This window comes from Oryctolagus cuniculus, chromosome 6 (assembly GCF_964237555.1).
Source record: "Oryctolagus cuniculus chromosome 6, mOryCun1.1, whole genome shotgun sequence".
Lineage (NCBI taxonomy): Eukaryota > Metazoa > Chordata > Mammalia > Lagomorpha > Leporidae > Oryctolagus > Oryctolagus cuniculus.
In genome coordinates this window covers 167,141,974-167,163,270 of record NC_091437.1, presented here as the reverse complement: position 1 = coordinate 167,163,270, position 21,297 = coordinate 167,141,974, and the positions used below count along the sequence as shown (strand labels likewise).

The 21,297-nt window shown below is 52.3% G+C and overlaps 2 protein-coding genes across 3 annotated transcripts; both read left to right on the top strand.

The window, feature by feature from the left end:
• The first annotated feature begins 1,172 nt into the window (after positions 1-1,172).
• LOC138850106 (proline-rich protein HaeIII subfamily 1-like) lies at positions 1,173-2,591 on the top strand. The gene is made up of 2 exons (XM_070075927.1): positions 1,173-2,091; positions 2,518-2,591. The coding sequence occupies exons 1-2, from the start codon at positions 1,173-1,175 to the stop codon at positions 2,589-2,591; spliced, it is 993 nt and encodes a 330-aa protein (XP_069932028.1).
• On the top strand, positions 2,021-19,716 carry LOC100342863 (cytochrome P450 11B2, mitochondrial). Of its 2 annotated transcripts, XM_051831024.2 has the most exons (9): positions 2,021-11,022; positions 11,381-11,536; positions 14,702-14,901; positions 14,981-15,184; positions 15,408-15,562; positions 16,524-16,690; positions 16,819-16,897; positions 16,982-17,176; positions 17,354-19,710. In XM_051831024.2, exons 1-9 carry the CDS (start codon positions 10,667-10,669, stop codon positions 17,465-17,467), a joined length of 1,626 nt encoding a protein of 541 aa, XP_051686984.2. In that variant the 5' UTR covers positions 2,021-10,666; the 3' UTR covers positions 17,468-19,710. The 2 variants fall into 2 exon arrangements, with proteins under 2 accessions (XP_051686984.2, XP_051686985.2); XM_051831025.2 differs by lacking the exon at positions 16,819-16,897 and having other exon boundaries at positions 17,354-19,716.
• Positions 19,717-21,297: the final 1,581 nt, after the last annotated feature.

Sequence of the window (21,297 nt, the reverse complement as noted above, 5' to 3'; positions counted from 1 at the left end):
AAAGCATGCAAAGAGGGTCCCTCCTGAGGAATTCCTATTGGTTATATTTTAGTTCATTCTCTTTAGTTCATTCACTCTCATTTTTTTAAAAAGAAAGCATCTGTTTATTCACTTGTTTGAAAGCACAAGGGAAAGGTGGGTCATGGAGGCGGGGGCGGGGGGAGCGAATCTTCCATCCACTGGTTCACTCCCCAGGTGGCTGCAACAGCCAAGGCAGGGCCAGCCCAGAGCCAGGAGCCAGGGGCTCCTCCTCTCCCTCGTGAGTGGCAGAGCCCCAGCGTGGGCCACCTCCGGCTGCCTTCGGAGGGCCTTCAGCGGGAGCCTGATCTCCCGCAAAGCAGCCAGGACTCAAGGCGGTGGCCTGAGATGGGATGCCGGTGTTGCCAGCAGAGCCGGGCCCACAGGGCCACAAGGCCAGCCCCGTAGATTGTTGAAAACTCTAAGTTTGTGCAGAGGTCAATGTTTCTAGAACTCGAGGACGGCAACTGATGGGTCACGGAGCGCTAGCAAAGCTCAGAGTGCGCAGTGATGCTTGCGACTCAGGGAACCACGCGAGCCTGGGCTTCGCCCTGTTACTGAAACATGGCCGGTTCTTCACTGTTCTTCTTTTCGGATTCAAGGACGCTTCTTTCTGAAGCTACATACAACTTGCAGCAATTGTGCAAAATATACTTTAGAAGCGTTTACGGTCTTCTCTTGGCTTGATTCCTCCAAAATACTAAAGTGAAGAGATACCAAATACAGAATACTAAAATGGCTATGCGGCTATTTGCCCAAGTTCAGTAAGAACTCTGAACGCACAGTGGAAGCGTCTGTGTATTTGGAAACACGAACGGAACAAGTGGATTCCACGCGGGAAATGCTACCGGCGCCACCCCGGCCCGGGGACCTCAAGGTGTTGCCTTAACTGCTTTTCTAGCCTCTAGAAGTTTCTAAATGTGACGTCACCACACGGCCCATCACTTTCTTACTGCACTGAAGACAATGATCCCGGCGAACTGGAAACCCAAACGCAGTCTGCAAGCACATCTGTTTCCGGAGTAGCTAGAGAGAAAAACACTCCTAAAGAAAACGCGTCCTGCTCTCACGCGTGGAGTTTCACGACAGCCCACGTTCCGGTGACGTCACTAACACCCGGCGGCCCCCGCGACCGGAACTGGCGCTGACTCGAGATGGCGGCCGGGCGCGCGGGGCTGGCCTGGTCCACGGAGGTGCCCCGAGGCCGTCCCGACGAGCACCGAGGGCAGCGCGGGGCGCAGCAGAGCGGCTCAGACCGGGCCTCCGTGAGTCGGGCGCCTGGGCTGCGGAGGGGGAACCCGCAGGGCTCCGACGGGAGCGGCCCGCCGCGGCCCTGCCCGCCGCCCTCCGGGGCCCTGCCCGCCGCCCTCCGCGGCCCTGCCCGCCCGCCGCCCTCCGGGGCCCTGCCCGCCCGCGGCCCTGCCCGCCGCCCTCCGGGGCCCTGCCCGCCGCCCTCCGGGGCCCTGCCCGCCCGCCGCCCTCGGGGCCCTGCCCGCCGCCCTCCGGGGCCCTGCCCGCCGCGGCCTGGCCCTGCCCGCCGCCCTCCGGGGCCCTGCCCGCCGCGGCCTGGCCCTGCCCGCCGCCCTCCGGGGCCCTGCCCGCCCGCGGCCCTGCCCGCCGCCCTCCGGGGCCCTGCCCGCCCGCCGCCCTCGGGGCCCTGCCCGCCCGCGGCCCTGCCCGCCGCCCTCCGGGGCCCTGCCCGCCCGCCGCCCTCGGGGCCCTGCCCGCCCGCGGCCCTGCCCGCCGCCCTCCGGGGCCCTGCCCGCCGCCCTCCGGGACCCTGCCCGCCCGCCGCCCTGCCCGCCGCCCTCCGGGGCCCTGCCCGCCGCGGCCTGGTCCTGCCCGCCGCCCTGCCCGCCGCCCTCGGGGCCCTGCCCGCCCGCCGCCCTCGGGGCCCTGCCCGCCGCGGCCTGGCCCTGCCCGCCGCCCTCCGGGGCCCTGCCCGCCGCCCTCGGGGCCCTGCCCACCGCGGCCTGGCCCTGCCCACCGCGGCCTGGCCCTGCCCGCCGCCCTCCGGGGCCCCAGACTTCCAGCTGAGCCCTGCTGGCAGCTGCAGCCCTGGGCCGAGGGGCCGTGGGGCGGGGCGGCTGTGTTCCCGTGCACCTGCACACGCCGGGAGGAGCACGCGTGGCTCTGGGCCGCACACACAGGGCCCGGCTGCAAGTCTGCTGGCCGCGCGAGCTCCTGCTGAGCCGTGAACCAGCTGGTTCACCTTGGCACAGGGACAAGGTGGGAGTCTGACCGCGGCAGTCCCTCCCCACGCCCCATCTCGGGCCGCTCGGGACTCCCGCCCTACTCGGATCTCCCCAGGCCCACCCCGTGCATGCGCAGGTACAAGCCCCAGGCACCTCACCTGGCCTAGTCACACCTCACCGCCAGGCTCTGCCCTGAGCTAGCACAGGACAGTCCTACAGCTGGCTGGGATCGCTGGCCTAGAGAATCCACGCTAGCCCAGCCCAGCCCAGGGCTTAGGGCTCCAAGCGCCAGCCCCTCCCACAGAAGCCGCCAGAGTTTGGGACTGCTGCTCACCAGCGTTCAAGCTCCAGGCAGCGGCGGCAGACCCAGGCCAGTAACCAGCACTCAGGGATGGTGCTCCCACTGGTGCAGATTCCCTGCCGCAGGTCCCGCCCACATGTCGGGCTGCTCGTGGATGGCAGACATAGGTCCTGCCTCTTCCAGCCTGCATGATCTGGATCTGGGCAGCAGGGGCAGACAGCCTCTCAATCCACTCGGCCCCGGAGCCAACTCTGACTTCACAGCCCCCGTGCCCGGCGTGGATACTGGCCAGGACTCTGGGTGCCAGGCACGCCTGGCTCCCCATACCCGAGGAGGCTGCTGGATGCCTGCATAGCTGGACTCAGGGGCCACACTGAGCCGCAGGAACAGCCCAGGTCCCTGCTACTGCACAGAAGGCACTGGAGACTGTGCAACAACTCCACGTGGGACTAAGGATAAAGCAGTCTACCATAGCCATACCCGGGGCTCCTCTGCTGTAACCACGGAGTCTACCACAGCCATACCCGGGCTCCTCTCCTGTAACCACGGAGTCTACCACAGCCATACCCGGGCTCCTCTCCTGTAACCATGGAGTCTACCACAGCCATACCTGGGGCTCCTCTCCTGTAACCACGGAGTCTACCACAGCCATACCCGGGCTCCTCTCCTGTAACCACAGAGTCTACCACAGCCATACCCGGGCTCCTCTCCTGTAACCACGGAGTCTACCACAGCCATACCCGGGCTCCTCTCCTGTAACCATGGAGTCTACCACAGCCATACCCAGGGCTCCTCTCCTGTAACCACGGAGTCTACCACAGCCATACCCGGGCTCCTCTGCTGTAACCACGGAGTCTACCACAGCCATACCCGGGCTCCTCTGCTGTAACCACGGAGGCCAGAGACAAGGTGCCCCCAGACATACAAAAGTCAGCACAGAAGCACAACAAATACAAGCAAGGGAGTTAGTGACTCCTTCAAAGGAACAAACAATGTGTTGTGATTGGACTGTGAAGAAAGGGAGATGGGTGAAATCGGACAAGAAATCGCAAGGAATGATTGCCAGGCTATGGGAAAATACAAGGAAGCAATTAAATGAAATTAGGGCATCTGTACATGACATGGATGAGAAACTCAGTGAACAGAGACAGTAAAAGAGAACCAAGCAGAAATATTAGACATGAAATCAATCAAAAGTTAAGAAATAAACAAACTAGAGATTTTAAAACTATACAAAAGTGAAATAAAGAGCTGATTTTTTTATTTTTAAAGATTTTATATATTTTATTTGAGTGGTAGAGTTACAGAGAGAGGCAGAGAGAGAGAGAAAGAAGTCTTCCATCAACTGGTTCACTCCCCAAATGGCCACAATGGCTGGAGCTGGGCCAGGCAGAAACCAGGAGTCAGGAGCTTCCTCCAGGTCTCTCACACAGGTGCAGGGGCCCAAGTACTTGTACCATCTTCTACGGCTTTCCCAGGCTCATTAACAGAGAGCTGGATCGGGTGAGTCCCCAGAAGCACAGGCACTCAAAGCAAAAATGGACAGATGGGATTACATCAAGCCATGAAGCTTCTGCACTTCAAAGAAAGCAATTAACAAGGTGGAGTGGCACCTGATGGAAAGGGAGGAAGTTCTCATGTGAATTTTGGCTGACTGCCTATCACATTTGTGGGCACAGTGTTTTTTTTTTTTTTATTATAATCTATCCTGATAAAGGATAAGTACCCAGAAGGTATAAGGAGCTTAAGAAACTCCACAACAACAAAACAAACGCTCCAGTTAAGAAATGAGCAAGGATGCAAACAGGCATTTTTCAAAGGATGAAATGCAAATGGACAACAGACACATGGAAGGATGCTTAGGATCATTAGCTATCTGGGAAATGCAAATAAAAAGCAGAATGGCTGTTATCCAAAAAAATAAAAAAGAAAAAACCCAAACCAAATGCTGGTGAAATTGTGGAATAAGGGCACCCTAATGCACTGCTGGTGGGAATGCATACTGGTACAACCATTATGGAAAACACTGTGGGGATTCTTCAGAAAACTAAAAAGAGATCTACTGTGTGCTGGGAATATATCCAAAAGATGTGAAATCAGCATATGAAAGAGTCACCTGCCCTCCCATGTTTAGAGCAGCTCAATCACAATAGCAAAGACAGAATCAATACAGATCTCCATCAGCTGATGATTGGACAAGGAAAATGTGGTAAACATATCTACACGGTGGAATATCACTCAACCACTACAAAAGTGAAATATAGACGTCTGGAACAAAGGGAAGGACCTGGAGATCATTATGCTGAGTAAGATATGCCAGGCTCGGAAGACAGATGTCACATGTTTTCCCTTATTTGTGGAAGGTACTATAGAGTATAAAATCGTGTGCTTATCATGTCATTTGGTACATGGTGATAAATGCTGCTTTACTGCATCGTAACATATAAATATTGTTGTACCTTTCTTTCCCTGCATTATAATGATTGTTTGTGGGGAGCAACTTGGACTAGACTAAGTTACTGGAATTAAGACTTATTCTATGCATCTGCTCTCCCACAATATGGCGCTGGGAGAGGAGGAAACAGCTTCTACACAGCTGCCTCCAGTTCAACCAATAAACAGCAGGACCTGCTCCTGATTGGAGGAGAGCAGCGTACTCGGCGTGTGGGTAGCAGAGTTGGGATTGGTGGAAGAGGACTATAAAGGAGGAGAGAGACAACATGCACCAGGAACATCTAAGGGGAACATCTATCTGAAGGAACACCTGAGCAGCCCCCGAGAGAGCCGGCCGGCGGTGTGCCGCTCCCCCGCGGAAGTGGGGAAGGTGGCAGGGGGAACCGCCCTTCCACGGAGGTGGAAGGGTCGGTAGCCAACCCGGGAAGAACCAGCAGCAAACCCGGGGAGGGCTGAGCAGACAAAAGAACAGCGCAGGGTCCTGTGTCGTTCCTCCGTGAAGAGGGGGAGCGACATAATGGTGCCGTGACTCGGATATGAAGCCTAGGCAGGGTTTAGTGTCGTTCCTCCACGAAGAGGGGGAGCGACATAATGGTGCCGTGACTCGGATATGAAGCCTAGGCAGGGTTTAGTGTCGTTCCTCCATGAAGAGGGGGAGCGACAATTGTTACTAACCCCTCACTTTGTGACATTAATATCTGTTTTCAAGAAAAATAATATGTATGAAAAAAAGAATTGGAAATACTCTTTGACACAGCTTACAGAGTCAGCTGGCACTGGACAGCTTGATTTGAATTTCTGGGGATAAGGTCCTGTGTGATGTTTGGGCAGCACAGTAAGTGCCCACACCACCGGGTGCTGTATCCCTAGATGTTCTCCCTGCCGTTGGGGTGAGGGGTTGACAGCCTGCTGCATGGGCAGCTTTCCTGAGACTCTCTTGCCCTCCTTGGTTCTCCCTGTGTGTACCTGCACCTCTCACCTGATGCGCGTGGTGAACATTTCACAGTCCAGAACTATAGCAGGTAACTTGATGGAGCATGGCCTAAGAAATTTAGTGGGGCTGGCGCTGTGGTGTACTTGGTAAAGCTGCTGCCCGCAGTGCTGGCATCCCATATGGGTGCCAGTTCAAGTCCTACTTGCACCACTTCCAGTCCAGCTCTCAGCTCTCTGCTATGGCCTGGGAAACCAGTGGAAGATGGCCTAAGTCCTTGGGCCTCAGCACCCATGTGGGAGACCCGGAAGAAGCTCCTGGCTTTGGATTGGCCCAGCTCCAACTGGTGTGGCGTTTTAAGGAGTGAACCAGTGGATGGAAGACCTCTTTCTCTGTGTACCTCTCCTCTCTTTGTGTAACTCTGACTTTCAAATAAATAAATAAATAAATTTTTTTTAAAAAAGGAAATTTGGTGGGAGAATTTAGCAACATTCCTAACATAACTTTGTGTTCAAATTTTACTAAGTTCCTTTTTTTGGAAAAAAAAAAAGAATAGAGTTAGCACTCTTTCTCTTAATTCAAGCTCTTGATGGGATACTAAATGATGAAATTGCTTTAGATTATTTATGGAACAAACCACATCTGTGCTGGTGCTAATATTATATTGTTAGTGTTATCCCTGGACACTCCCCAGGGGGCAGTTGTCAATGGTGTGAAAGAAGAGAACAGGGCAATGACTGCAGCAGGTCTTAGCCATCCATGTGGACGCATCTTCATATCCCAGCGACACTGGATTATAACAAAGGAACACAGCAAAGAAGGCCTGCCACGAATGTGGGTGAAATGGTCCAGTCAGCCAAAGCTCACAGGAGAAGAAATACTCTATCTGAGCAGGCCGATATCTATTAAAGAAACTGAATCAAAAATTAATAACATGAACAGAAAGCAGCAGGTCCACATGAGGCAAGCTGTGAATTCTACTGAGTGTCTATAGCAGAGATGATATGAATTCTCCACAATGTCTTCCAGAAGATGGAAGTGGAGAAAATACTTCTTAGCCAATCCGGTGAGGCCAGTATACCCCCATGCCAAAACAAGAGAAAGAAGGTACAAGGAGGGGCTGGTGCTGTGCCATAGCAGGTAAAGCCACTGGCTGCAGTGCTGGCATCCCATGTGGGTTATGGTTCGAGTCTCTGCTGCTCCACTTCTGATCCAGCTCTCTGCTATGGCCTGGGAAAGCAGTAGAAGAAGGCCCAATTCCATGGGCTCCTGGATCCACATGGGAGACCCAGAAAAAGCTCCTGGCTCCTGATTTCAGATCAACCCAGTTCCAGCTGTTATGACCATTTGGGGAGTGAACCAGTGGATGGAAGATCCATCGATCTCTGTCCCCCTCCCTTTGTAACTCTTTCAAATAAATAAATAAATAAATAAATAAATAAATCTTAGAAGGTACAGGAAAAGAAAACTGCAGACCAGTTTCTCTCACAAAGATGCAGAAACTCTCAACAAGATGCTGACAAATTGACCCCAACAGAATGATACATCATGACCCAGTAGGATTCATCCAGGATGTGAGAATTTGGTTCACTACTTGAAAATCAATTAATATAGCCCACAAAAGCTGTAAAACAAAAGTAAAAATCACATGATCATGTCATTAGATGCAAAGAGGTATTTGATAAAATCCAGTACTCATGAATGATAATAATCCTCAGAAAACTAAAAATTCAGGAATTAACTTGATGAAGAACATCTATAAAACCCTAGGGCTGACACTCACTTAATAGTGAGGAACTGGATGCTTTCCAGTTAAGAACAGAGCAGAAGGAGGCCTCATCCGACCCCTGTTTTCAACATTGTTCTGTAAATCCTAGCTAATGCAATAAGAAAAAAAATGAAATGAAACAAAACATAATTTTGTAGGCAAGAAATACAAATTTCCTAAAGGTGATGGGATTGTTTGTGTAGAAGATCTGAAAGAAACCACAAATCTACCAAAAGTAAGAAGTAACTATAGAAAGGTCATAAGATAGAAGGTTAATATCAGAAAGTCAACTTTTATTCTACATATTAGCAATGAACAAGTGGAACCTGAAATTAGAACCACAACACCATATACTCTATATCCACAAAATGAAATGCTTAAGTATACATCTAACAGAATACATTTAGGATATATATGAGGAAGACTACAAAACTCTCATGAAAGAATCAAGGAAGATCTAAGTCATGGAAAGATATTCCCTGCTCATCGAGGAGAAGACCCATTATTGCCCAAGGTTTCAGTTCATCTCAACTTGACCTATAGATTTGAAGGAAATTATTTTCTGAATATCACCAACCTGATTCTAAGGAAAAAAACCCAAGAGGAATCAAGCCAGTATCCAAAGAGAACAGAGGAAGACAACTGAAACCTTCCAGCTTTCTACAAAGCCGTAGTAACCAGGACAGTGTGAATAGACTAAGAGATCAAAGGGACAGAACAGAGCTCGCAAAAGACTCACAGGTACAATCAGCTGCTTTTGAAAAGGTAGCAGAGGCAATATAAGGGAGAAAAGAATCTTCAAGAAATGCTGCCAAAACAACAAGACATCCTCATGCAAAACAAAAACAAAACAAAAAAGAAAAAACAACACAAAAATCAAACACATCCATCACAAAACATAAGGAAATCTATATTATAGACCTAAAGATACATTGTAAAACTACAAAACTCTTAGAAGATAAATAAGGGAGAATGTACATGATTTTGGGTTTGGTGATGACTTTTTAGGTTCAACAACAAAGACTTGGAATGTGAAAGATACAGGATATGCTGCCTTTATGAATATTGAAAATCTTTCACTCTGTCAAAGACTTTGTCAAGAGAAACAGAAGGTAAGTCATCAACCAAGAGAAAATATTTACAAAAGTTGTATCTGATGGACTGTTACACACCAAAATATATAAAGAACCCCCATTAACTTAGCAAGAGCAAAGTGAACATCCACCATACAAGCACATGGAATGAGGTTCAACACCATGTATCACGAGTTCACTATGAATTAGCAGGACAGCAAGCTGCAGTTACACACCCATGAGAAAGGAAAAAAGACAAAACGCTGGCTACACCCAGTGCTGGTACAGACCTGGAGTGACAGAAACACTCGTCCACTGCTGGTGGGAATGCGAAGGGCTACACCACTTAGGAAGACAAAAGTAACCACTGTCTTATAAATCCAACAGTCATGCTACTGGTCTTGATGCAAATTAATGGAACACTAATATTCACAAAACCACCTGTTAGCATCTTCATTAAGAGTTTCCCAAACTTGGAAGAAACCAAAGACTCTTCAGTAGGTGGATGGATGAATAAACTGTAATATATCCAGAGAATAGAATCTTACTCTGTCCTAAAAGCAATGATACCTCCACCCATGAAGATCTAGAGGACACTTAAATTCAGGTGAGGAAGGGAAAGAAGCCAGTCTACAAAGTCTACAGACTGCATGATTTCAATTCTAGAACATTCTGGAGAAGGTGAAAGTGTGTGAGAACTGGCTCCAGGTCTGTGTGAGGAATTAATCAGGACCCAGGGGAGATTTTAGCAGTGGAATGGTTCTCTGTGGTCCTACAGGGATGGACACTGGCCATGCAGCATTTGTCAAACCACAGAAGGGACGACGTCAAGAGGAAACCCTAGGTAAACCAAGGACATTGGTGATGATTACATGTCAATCTAGACTCATGACTGTCACAGATGTGCCACTGTCATGCAGGGTGTCAATAGTGGAGGGTTGAGTGGGACATGTGTGGGGCAGGAATACAGGGAAATTCTCTACTCTGCTCAGTTTTCAGCAAGCCAAAAATGTAGAAATCGTCTAGAAGTCAGCTTGCTCAACATGGGGGCTCACAGTGCCAGGACTCCTGGCTCCAGAACCTGGACTGGACTTGCACTTGAACCCCTTACAGGCTTGTATGTTCCATTAGTTAATAGCCCCCTGGACACAGACATCTTGTATAATTCCTGCAATGGCCTTCCCAAGTCCTCGCATGTACACTGGTCAAGAAGTGCGCTGAATACTTGCTGAATGAATGAATGGCTACTGAGCAGTGAGTTCTCCCTCATCCTGTCTCACTTTAGAAACTCCTGTGTCTGGGCCTGGTGTTTTGTTCTTGCTGGGGATAAAGAAGCAGGTCTTAGCCTTTGAGAAGCTTTGTGAGAGGTTTTAGGAGAGGAAGGCAAAGAGCAGAGTGCAGTGTAACAGACAGTGATTAGACCAATGCCCAACACCTTGAAGATCCAGTCCACAACCAAAGTCACTTCCAGAAGCAGGAAATGGAGGAGGAAGTCACAGCACAGGTTATAACAGTAGTGGAGAAGAGGTCAGTGGAATGCCATGAATATTAATCCTGTTTTCCCTGTATTAATAAACATTTCCTTCATTCACAATTGAAGGATTTGAGATTTTTAAAGGGAGAATGACAAGGACAGTGATCATTTCTTAGATTTATCTTCATCAAAGTCTGTGAACTATAAATAAAGTCGATCAAAAGCCTGCAAGGTCCCCTCTCATCTCATGATAAGATAAGGGCTTCATCCATCTTCATCCTCTCCCCCATGGGGAGGAACTAGGGGCCCCAACCTCTGCCCTGCAGGTGGTCAGCCCCCTCTCTGGACCCCATGGCTGACCTTTCCCCCCGTCCCTACAGCAGATATGGGGTAGGACGCCCAATCAATTCTGTCTCCAGCTGAGCTTGGGAACCCACAGCCCTGATGACTTCATGAGTTTTCTGCTTGGATTCAGGGACAGTGTCTCCCATGACGTGATCAGTCCCCAAGTGCAGGATCACAGGCGACTTAAAAGGAATGTGATCGAACCAGGCTCGGGGAGCCTCAGGATGACATTCAGGGCAAGGACAGCTGTGTGGACGGCAGGGCCTTGGCTGTCTCTGCGAGACACCAGGACGCTGAGCACCAGGGCGGCTCTGTCTCCCAAGGCTGCGCTGCCCTTTGAAGCCATCCCCCAGTGTCCCAGCTCCCAGTGGATGAGGATGCTGCAGATCTGGAGAGAGAAGGGGTATGAGAACATCCACCTGGAGATGCATCGCACCTTCCAGGAGCTGGGGCCCATTTTCAGGTAAAGGCCTTGCTGGCCTCTGGACAGACGCTCCCCGATCATGTGCCCCAGCCCTGGCCAGGCACACAGCACCACCATTGCCCAGGGCAGCCTGTGCTGTGCGTCCTTAGGAAGGCAGGGAGCAGCATGGGGGAGCTGGGCAGTGTCCTCACTGATGGGGACGGGGGCTCTTCAGGAGGACCAAGCACACTATGGTCACAGCTGAGCAGGCAGAAGTCAGAGGCACGAAGGGTGGAGAGGTTTCTGGTGCACAGCAGGAGGGATGTCCTGTGGGAAGCCGTGGGTCTATGGGGGGGAAGAGGTCCCACAGGGGGTGACCTGGAGAGGGCCCGGCCAGCCTCTGTGCTTTGCCCTGCAGGCATGACCTGGGGGGACGACAATTCGTGTCTGTGATGCTGCCGGAGGACGTGGAGAGGCTGCAGCAGGTGGAGAGCCGGCACCCCCAGCGTGTGCACCCAGAGCCCTGGGCGGCCTACAGACAGCATCGTGGACAGAAATGTGGCGTGTTCTTGCTGTGAGGGCCGAGTCGGGATGAGGAGGGGGTGGGAACCAAGGCCAGGACTTGGGGAGAAGGCAGAGCAGAGCTGACAGCAAGTGCACCTGCCTTGTGGTCTGTGTGTGTGGGTGGAGCCAGGCAGATCATCACACACCCAGAGCCATCCCATGGGGGACCCTCTGTCCTGTGGCTGTGGGAGTGGGGTGTGCTGGGGAAATGGCCAGGGCCCCTGCAGGTGAGAGAGGGGAACGATGACCACGTGGCTCCTGGAGCATCCTCTCTGTGTAGCAGGCATTTTCTCTGGCAGGTGGACGGCTCTCCCTCCTATAGGTCAGGAGCACCTGAAGGAAGGGAGTCATTGCCCAGGCCAGGCCGTGCCAGGACCAGTGCCCCCCAGAACTGCAGCCCTGCCCCAAGGTGCCCTTGTCTCCTAGACTTAACACAGTCCTCACATCGGTGGGTACGGTCCTGGGCTGAGAGAGATGGGGATGCACAGGTTGATGGGTCTTCTGGCTCAGAACTCACACACTCGGGGGGGGGGTCGCACTGCTGCTGTTTCTCACTTTGCAAAGGGCGGCACACCTGCTCAGGTAGGGAGAGAGATGGGGGACAGATGTGCCTCTGAGGTTTGCATTAGGACAGGCGTAGTTGCTGGTAGAGGGACATCTGACTGTGGACAGCGGCCCACAGCACGTCAGAAGGGACTTCTCTTGACTGTGAGATTTAGGGCCATGCCCCTTCCAGTGCCCTTCATTCAGGACATGTGGCAGGGAGTACCGGGGTGGGTGTGCTCCAGTGCCTGCATGCACATGTGTGTGTGTGCATGTGTGTCTCACACTTGTGTGGTTCCCTGCACTTGCTTTCAGTATTTGCATCTTGAGAGGGTTTGTTCCTGGTGAAATGTTTACACATGTGTGCCTGTGTGTGTGTGTGCTTGTTTATGTGTTGTGTGTGTCATGTGAGCATGTCTGTGCCTGTGTGCTCGTGAGAGTCTTGCACAGGTGATTGGGGTCCTGTGTGGGTGTGTGTGTTCATGTCAATGACGTGTGATCACTGTCACCACAGGTGCTGTGGAAAAGGAAAACAGCTTTCGATGAGCTTGGGCTTTCTGAGACTGGGCGTCCCTGCCAGTCCTGTGGACTCCCTGTGCTGTGGGTTGTGTGTTCAGGGTCTGTGGGAGACTTAGAGGATCTTAGCCATGCAGATGGTGGGAATCCTCCTTAGGGACAGGCAGTGAGTGGTGCTGATGCAGAATAGTGTGCTCAGGAAGCGGATGCCATGGAGCGGGGGACGTCAGCTAGGGCCTCTCCACCTGGGCTGATAGGATATGGTCTGCCTTGCCCTGTTTCATGTCTGCTGGGGTAGCCTGTGTTTTCATGCATCTGTTTTAATGCATTTGGATCTCCTGCGGACCGAGTGTGCATGAACCTTGTGACCTCGCCCTGCATTCTGCCCACCACTCTCTTTGTTGGCAGAGCTGCACCCCTCGCGGCATGGGCCCATTGCTGTCCCAAGGCCCCGTGTTCTCCGTGCACCACAAGCCCTGCCTTACCCTCTGCTGTCTGAGGAAAACAGTGAGATTCCTTCTGCATTTCTGTTTGTGCATGTTCTCCTGGCATTTTCGTCTGGCTGTTGTGTGTACTGCCTTTCACGTTCACACCTGCTCAGTGTCAGCAACACAGAAAAAACGCCTCCTAAATAACCTCTTTCCACCCAGTTCAGTTGCTGATCTCAAAACTTTACATGTTCATACACTGTGTGCCCCAAACCACGAAACAATGGTATTTACAGTGTCTTGAATTATGTGGAGTGACTCAGCAGAGAGAAAATGTGATACAATTAGACTAATCACTGATGAAGGGCATTTGTCAGTAGAATCGTGCACATCAGCAAAACTGGAGGTCAACACCATTTCTCAAATAGCAAAGCATGCGGATGGGCCCTGAACTGATCACTGTGGAGGTGTTCACGTCTTCATGCCACTGGGATTTCCTGCCTAGTGCCCTTCACTTCTACCCACAGAGGTTCCACAGACATTTCATGAATCATCTGGACATTTCTAACTCCCTGCTGCACATTGCAAGGGCAATTCTGCAGGAAACAGGATCCTGTGGGGAGGTTGGCTGTTGTCTGTGTTCAAAGTCGGCACTGTGAATGCTTCATCCTATGTCCTCCTGGCTCCCAGAATTCTCTGATGAGAAATCTCTGCTTATCCTACTTCAGTCTCTCTGCTTAGGACAAGTGGCTTTTGGTGCGGTGCCATCAGAACTCTGCCCTGGTCTTCTTGGTGCACCGTGATTGCCTGTGTCTGCTGTGGCACCAGTGGGTTCATCCACATGGAGATCACTGAGCCTCCTGGGTGCTCACACCTGCGCCTTTCCCCCATTCACGAAGTGACAGCCGTCATTCCTGCATGAACCCTCTCTACACCTGTGCTCCCTGGATTTCACAGACCTCACACCCCCCCTCCGACAGGGGTGCACCTGAGAGCATCCCATGTCGTGCTCGGCTACATTCTCTTTTCCGGGGTATTTTTCTCGTTCAGAACCCTTAGTCCTGGACATTTCCGTGGTCCTACATGGAATGCTCTCGGATTCTTTCTTCTGCTGGCTCAGAACTGCTATGAGTCTCTCTAGTGCACTTTTTATTTCTGTTTTCCTACTTTTTAGCTCCATGTTTGCCTTTTGTATTCTTCATAGATTTTCCATCTCTTTGCTGGTCCATGTGTTTTCTTGGATCAGCCTTTCCTTCACTGTTTCTGTGTTATCCTGCAGATCTTGCAGGTCTTGTGAATGTTTCTAATGCATGCTTGCAAGCTGCTGCTCAGAGCTGGAAACTGCGCTTTCACAGCAGTTCCTGTACTGAGAACTGAAGTGAAAGATATGAACCACAGCTTGAGTCAACATCTTGCCTGGAATTCACGAGATAAATCTGGAAGATTCCATAACAGTCACAGAGATCTGGGGTGGGGAGGCAATGGCTGGTGCTTCCTACAGAAACCAGGAAGGCAGCTCCGAGAGACAGGGGCACCCTAGGACAAGCAGCAGCCTGAGTCTGTGCCTGCAGTCAGCTCCTACCCCAATCCTGCTCCCCGATTCTGCCTGGGCACCAGGAGGGCAGCATGACATGGAGGGGCCGTTGCATGCTGGAGCTGCCTCCCAAGCTCTGCTCTCTGCCCTGCAGGAATGGACCTGAATGGCGAAGCAATCGTCTGAAGCTGAACCCAGTCATACTGTCACCAAAGGCCGTGGAGAAGTTCATCCCCATGGTGGACGTGGTGGCCAGGGAATTCTTACAGGTCCTGCAGGAGAAGGTGCAGCAGAACGCACGTGGGAGCCTCACCATGGACGTCCGGCCCAGAATCTTGAGCTACACCATAGAAGGTTGGTGCGGGGATGGGGGGAGCTCTGGCCGCTGAGAGCCCAGGGAAGCCTCACCACAGCAGTGCCGTGCCCTCTGCAGCCAGCAACTTTGCACTTTTTGGGGAGCGTCTGGGCCTCCTTGGCCAGAAAATAACCCCTGTCAGCCTGAACTTCTTGCATGCCCTGGAGGCCATGTTCAGATCCACTGTGGAGCTCATGTTCCTGCCCAGAAGCCTGTCTCGCTGGACCAGCGCCAAGGCGTGGAAGGAGCACTTTGAGGCCTGGGACCACATTTCCCAGTATGGTGAGGCCCGGGGACCCAATTTCTCATCCCCACCACTTCGGGAGGGCGAGGCCAGATCTGGGTGCCTTGGCTGTCTGTAGTCCTGAGAGCTGGAGCTGCGTTTGGCTGATCTGAGACCTTACACAGGAGTGGGGGCCTCAGAATACAGGGGACAGAGTGGGCCTGAGGGGCAGAGGGGGAGACACTTCCTAAGAGGGTCTGGGATGTTTCCCCTTCTCCACAGCCGAACAGCGCATTGAGAACATCTCCCAGGAGCTGGCAGGAGACTGCTCTGGGCACTACAGTGGCATCGTGGCCGAGCTGCTGAGGCATGCGGACTTGTCACCTGAGGCCATCAAGGCCAACTCTCTTGAACTCACAGCAGGCAGCGTGGACACGGTCAGTCAGAAAAAGCCCCATCCACAGCCCAAGAAGTCCACCTGAGTCTCAGACAGTGTTCTACAAAGCAAGACCACCCTCCAGCCCCTGTGAAGTCTGCTACTTCTAGAATCTATTTCCTCACCTAAAGGCAGTTCTAGAAGTTCTAGGAGGGGACGTGGAGCCCAATGTGTGAGAGGAACTCAGGGTCCAGAGAGCCCAGGGGAGGCAGGTGGGGAGGGCAGGGGACCAGGGCATGCAGCAGCCCAGGGCCTGGAGGGGGCCAGCGAGGGTGCAGGCTTGAGGGACGCAGAGTCAGAGGAGGCAGAAGGGGGTGGCCCTAAGAGGAGGCCCCTTCACTGTGTCCCAGTCAAGATAGGTGGAAGCCAGACAGGGGGCATGGAGGCCCCCACAGTACACTGAGTGTCCCGGCACAGCCCCAGGGCAGAGCAGGGACGGACACCCAGTGGCAGCAGGGAGGGACCAAAGGAGACCATTTCCGAGTGAGGACACTGCAGGAGCTCTGAGGAATGAAGGGGCAGGTGGGAGACCCTGAGGCTCACAGAGCTGCCAATGCCCCTCCCCGCCCTGGACAGGCCCAGGTTAACTGAGGGCTGAGGTGGGCACTTCATGCTATCACTGGGAGGCCAGTGCTGAGGGACTGTGGGTGTCCTGGACCCATGACCAGGGGGCCAATGGCACTGGCTCCAGAACTCTCCCTTAGTAATGAGGAGAGGTCTTCCCCTTCTGGGCCCTAGAGAAGGGGTGGACTGGTTGGAGTCAGTCCCTGGCTGGGATGGGGCCGACGTTCCCTAGGGACTCAGCAGCAGGCCCCGTGGTGGGCGCTGGGTGCTGTGTTCTGGCACTGGGGCTGCGCCTGCTCTGGACATCCACACCCACAGGGAGGGGTGCCTAGGAACAGATCGCCGAGCCAAGGGCCGTGCCTGCTGCCAGGGCTGAGTGCTGTCCACGTCCCTTGCAGACTTCTCTCCCCTTGCTGATGACGCTCTTTGAGCTGGCTCGCAACCCCGACTTGCAGCAGGCCCTGCGCCAGGAGACTCAGGCAGCTGCAGCCAGCATCTCTGCCCATCCCCAGAGGGTCATCTCAGACCTGCCCCTGCTGCGGGCTGCCCTCAAGGAGACCTTGAGGTAGGTGCTGGCTGCCCCTCCCGTGTCCCTGCCCTCTGCTCACTGGGGACTTGCACACAGCTGGGCTTGGCAGTGTGTGGGAGGAGAACTGGCACAGCCTCATTCCCCCTGCTGGTGCCCCATCCAAGGCTCTATCCTGTGGGTGTGAATTTGGAGCGGATAGTCAGCTCAGACCTGGTGCTGCAGAACCACCACATCCCAGCTGGGGTGAGTGACTCCGCCCCCTGCAGCCGAGCCCCACCCACATTGCCCTCAGCAGAGAGCTGACCTCCCCTCCACACCTGTCCACAGACACACGTCCAGGTGTTCCTCTACGCGCTGGGTCGCAATCCGGCCGTATTCCCGAGGCCTGAGCGCTATTTCCCCCAGCGCTGGCTTGACAGGGGCCCACATCAGAGCTTCCAGCACCTGGCGTTTGGCTTTGGGGTGCGCCAGTGCCTGGGGCGTCGCCTGGCAGAAGTGGAGATGCTGCTCCTGCTGCACCACGTGAGCTGGCATGGGGGACTGGGGACAGGAGGGGCAGGGGTGTGGTGTGCAGAGGGTGGGTGGGGTCTGGGGAGGCCCCCCCATCCTGCAGCTGCAGGCTCAACCAGGCTCTAGGGGGGGTGCAGGCCAAGGCCTGAGCTGCTGAGTGGTTCCCAGGCAGCCATGCCTCTGTCCTAGGTGCTGAAATGCTTCCTGCTGGAGACGCTATCCCTGGAGGATGTGAGCATGGTGTACTGCTTTGTCATGAAGCCCACCAACTACCCCCTCCTCACCTTTCGGCCTGTCAACTAGTCAGCCCTCCACCGAGACTCCCTGCCTGCCACCAGATCCCTGTGCTGGGACCCCGGGCCACCTCTCCTGGACCTTGGTGCCTCTGCTCTTGGGCCCCATGGCTGTCCAGACAGCACCCTGCAAAAATCCACTGCCCCCAGGGTCACTGCTTGCCAGCTAGCTAGCAAGGCCAGGGTCATTGCGGGCCGTCCTGGTGGCTGGTGCTGCCCACGCCCAGCCCCTCCCAGCTCCTTTCCTGCAGTGGCATCCTCCGACCTTGGCCTCTCCCCTCCCGGCCTGGCTGCTCTAGGGGCCGCCCAAGGACCCTAAGACCCAGCCCTGGCCTTCCTGTGTGTCTCATTGTCCCCTGCCCCTTCTCCTGCCTTCTCTGCTGAGATTCAATGTAGGGTTTGAGGGTCATGGGAGGGGTCCAGCTCCCCCCTGTACCTGCCGTCCCAGGAAGCTCAACTGCACACTGTGTTTCCGGGATCGAGCCCTCAGTATGGGGTCCTTAGTGCTGGTGAGACGTCTCCATTTTCAGATGAGAAACCCAAGGCTCTAGGGGGCTTGCTGGGGTCAGCCACACATCCTAGACCTCATGTCCTGTGTGTGCCTTCAAGGTCAGCCCTCAGTGCTGTGCCATGGTCAGGTCCTGAGGTCTCTTGACACCCTGGATCTCACGTGCTTGTGATGGGTGGAATTAGTATGTGAAGTGTCTCCACACAAAAAGTTGACTCAACTGGGATGACTGCTTTCCTGGGAGCCCCGCTTGCTCCCTCTACTGGTCGTCACGGGAGCACAAGTCAGGGGGAGCTGAGGAGGCACAGGGAGGCGGTAGTGAGCAAATGCAGGGCCCATTCCGGAGGTTCTGGCCCAGTGCAGAACATGGACAGCTGTGCAGGAGGGGACTTTCTCCAGGGAAGGAGCCACAGTGTCCATGTCCCTCTTGTGGCATCAGTCCTGGCGTTTGATCTAGTTTTGAGGTTTCCTTTTCTCAGGCATAGCATCAGCAGATGTGGTCTGTCCATGGGCTCAGTAGCCCTTTGTGCCACTCCAAATTGGCTGTCACTCTGGGTATCCCAGCTGTGTGCCCTGGACCTACTGGTGCCTGCAGGCCCACCCAGCTCCACTGGCACAAGAGGTCACATGCACATCAACTAAACCTGGGATCATTGTAATCACCCAGTGCAGGTTTTACAGCATCACCCACACTGGACAGAATACACACAGGTGTCTGCATCTTCACAGTATTTGTGATGTTGTTGCCTGGCAAGTGCAGAGGTGGCTTAGAGTAATCCCTGCTGCCACCTGTGAGCGTTTGCAGTGTCCTGCCATGCCACAGTGAAAGTTCACTAGTAAAGCTTTACCAGTTCCTGTGTGTGTGCGTGTCCATCCAGGCCACTCTGTCCCTACACAAACTTGTGTGCTACACATGTGGGCGACACTCCTATGTCCCCTACACAACCTTGTGTTCTACGTGTTTTGGAGCCCATGCCTTTCTGACACATATACAACCTTGTGGTACACTTGTACCACATGTGATGCCAGGCCACCCATGTCTCCCACATTGTTCCATGTGTCTGTTGGCCATTTTAATTTCATCTTTTGAAAAGTGCCTATTCATGTCATTTTCCCATTTCTTAACTGGATTGTTTTGTTGTTCGTGTGTTTCTTCAGCTCTTTGATACTGCACATTAATCCTTTATCATTTTCATAGTTTGCAAATAGTTTCTCCCAAATATTTTCTCTGTCATCTGCCACTTCACTTTGTTGAGTGTGTCCTTTGCGTTGCAGAAGTTTCTTAGCTTGATGTAATCTCATTTTTCTGTGTTTGCTTTGAGTGCCTGTGCTTCTGAGGTCTTTTCCAAGACCTTTTTGCTTATGCCAATATCGTCCAGAGTTTCTTTGATGCTTTCCTCTAGTAATGTGATGGTATTAGGTCATCGATTTAGATCTTTGATCCATTTTGAGTTGATTTTTGTATAAGGTGTGAGGAAGGGATCTTGTTTCCTACTTCTGCCTGCCAATATACAGTTTCCCAGTGCCGTTTGTGGAGAGAATGTAATTTCTCCAGGGATTGATTTTAGCTTCTTGGTCAAAGTGCATTTGGTTGTAGGTGTATGACTGATTTCTTGAGTTTCTGCTCTGTTCCGTTGGCCTACGTGTCTATATTTGTGCCAATACCAGGCTATTTTTGATTGTGACTGCCTTGTAATATGTTTTGCAATTTGGTGTTCTGGTGTATTCATCTTTATTTTTATTGTTTAAGATCGCTTCAGCTATTTGGGATCTCTAGTGTTTCTATATGAATTTTAACATAATTTTTTTCTGGATCTGAGAAGAATGTCCTTGGTATTTTGATTGGAATTGCGATGAATCTGTAAATTGCTTTGGGTCATTTGGACATTTGGATGATATTAATATTAATATATTAATATATTAACCCTGTTAACAAAGAAGGTTTTACCATTTTTTTGTCTTCTATTTCTTCTTTAGTGTTTTGCATTTTCATTGCAGAGATCTTTCACATCCTTGGTAAAATTTACTCAAAGGTATTTAAGTTTTTTGGTAGCTATTGTGAATGGTGCTGATCTTACAAGTTCTTTCTCAGCCATTGCATTGTCTGTGTATTCAAAGGCTGTCGATTTTTGTGTGTTGATTTTATATCCTGCTACTTTAGCAAACTCTCTTGTAAGTTCCAATAGCCTCTTAGTGGAGCCTTTTGGTTTCCCCTATATATAGAGTCATGTCATCTGCAACAGGGATAGTTTGACTTTCTCCTTTCTAATTTGCACCCCATTGATGTCTTTTTCTCACCTAATGGCTCTGGCTGAAACTTCCAGAACTGTATTGAATAGCAGTGGTGAAAGTACTCATCCTTGTCTGTACTGGATCTCTGTGAAATGTTCCCAACTTTTCTCCATTCAGTATGATGCTGGCTGTGGGTTTGTTGTATATTGACTTTATTGTGTTGAGGAATATTCCTTCTATACCCAATTCCTTCTAAACCCAATTTGCTTAAGGTTTTTTTTTTTTTTAACATGAGAAGATGTTGTAGTTTATCAATGTTTTCTCTGCATCTATTGAGATGATCATACAGTCTTTATCTTCAGTCTGTTACTGTGATGTGTCACATTGATTGACTTGCATATGCATCCGGGAATAAATCCCACTTGGATGTGTGAATGATTTCTTTTCTGATGTGTTGTTGTATTTGATTAGCTAGATAATCAAATCAATTTGCTGGGTACAGGAGTCCAGGTGACACCCAAGTTGGGTGTGGTCGATCTCCATCGTCAGCTGGAGTGATCACAGCATCAGCCTCTCTCTACCAAGGTGAACCAACCACCCTGGGTGAGCCCACAGTGCCCAGGCACCTCACACACACAGGCGCACGAGCTGCACGAGGATCTGTGTGCTCCTCGGAGTGAGTGCAGAACCCTGAGCCTCTGAATCCAGACTCCGTGATTTTCCAAAGACTCAGCCCCACCCTGTCATCTGCCCTCTTGCACAGTCAGGATTCCCACAGTCACCGGGAGTGTGGGATCCACTCTCAGCCCCATGAGCCATCCCCATCCACGGAAAGAGCCGTGGCATTCCCGGAGCCAGCTTCCTAACCGATCGAGGTTGGCATTCTGCCTTGATAATGTGAGGGGAAGGGAGTGCTTCATGTGCCGAAGTGGGCACCCTGCCCCCACCAACCCTCCAGGCCAGACTCCAAGTCAGCTGGGAGCATGCGTTTATCCCTCTGCTAACGTCTTCCAGTTTTGCCTAGGCTTCCGTAGCCTCTGCTGGCCTTGTTAAGATGGTGTTTCCTACCTGCTTGTTGCCTGGCATCTTGCTCTGAGAAG

Excerpts from the sequence above, each read along its gene's own strand:
- LOC100342863 (XM_051831024.2), top strand. The coding sequence starts at position 10,667 with ATGAGTTTTCTGCTTGGATTCAGGGACAGTGTCTCCCATGACGTGATC. Across the intron at positions 11,537-14,701 it reads AAATGTGGCGTGTTCTTGCT|GAATGGACCTGAATGGCGAA; the intron begins GTGAGGGCCGAG and ends TCTGCCCTGCAG. Across the intron at positions 16,691-16,818 it reads GCCCTCAAGGAGACCTTGAG|GCTCTATCCTGTGGGTGTGA; the intron begins GTAGGTGCTGGC and ends GCCCCATCCAAG.
- LOC138850106 (XM_070075927.1), top strand. The coding sequence starts at position 1,173 with ATGGCGGCCGGGCGCGCGGGGCTGGCCTGGTCCACGGAGGTGCCCCGA. Across the intron at positions 2,092-2,517 it reads CAGCCCTGGGCCGAGGGGCC|AAGCCGCCAGAGTTTGGGAC; the intron begins GTGGGGCGGGGC and ends CCCCTCCCACAG.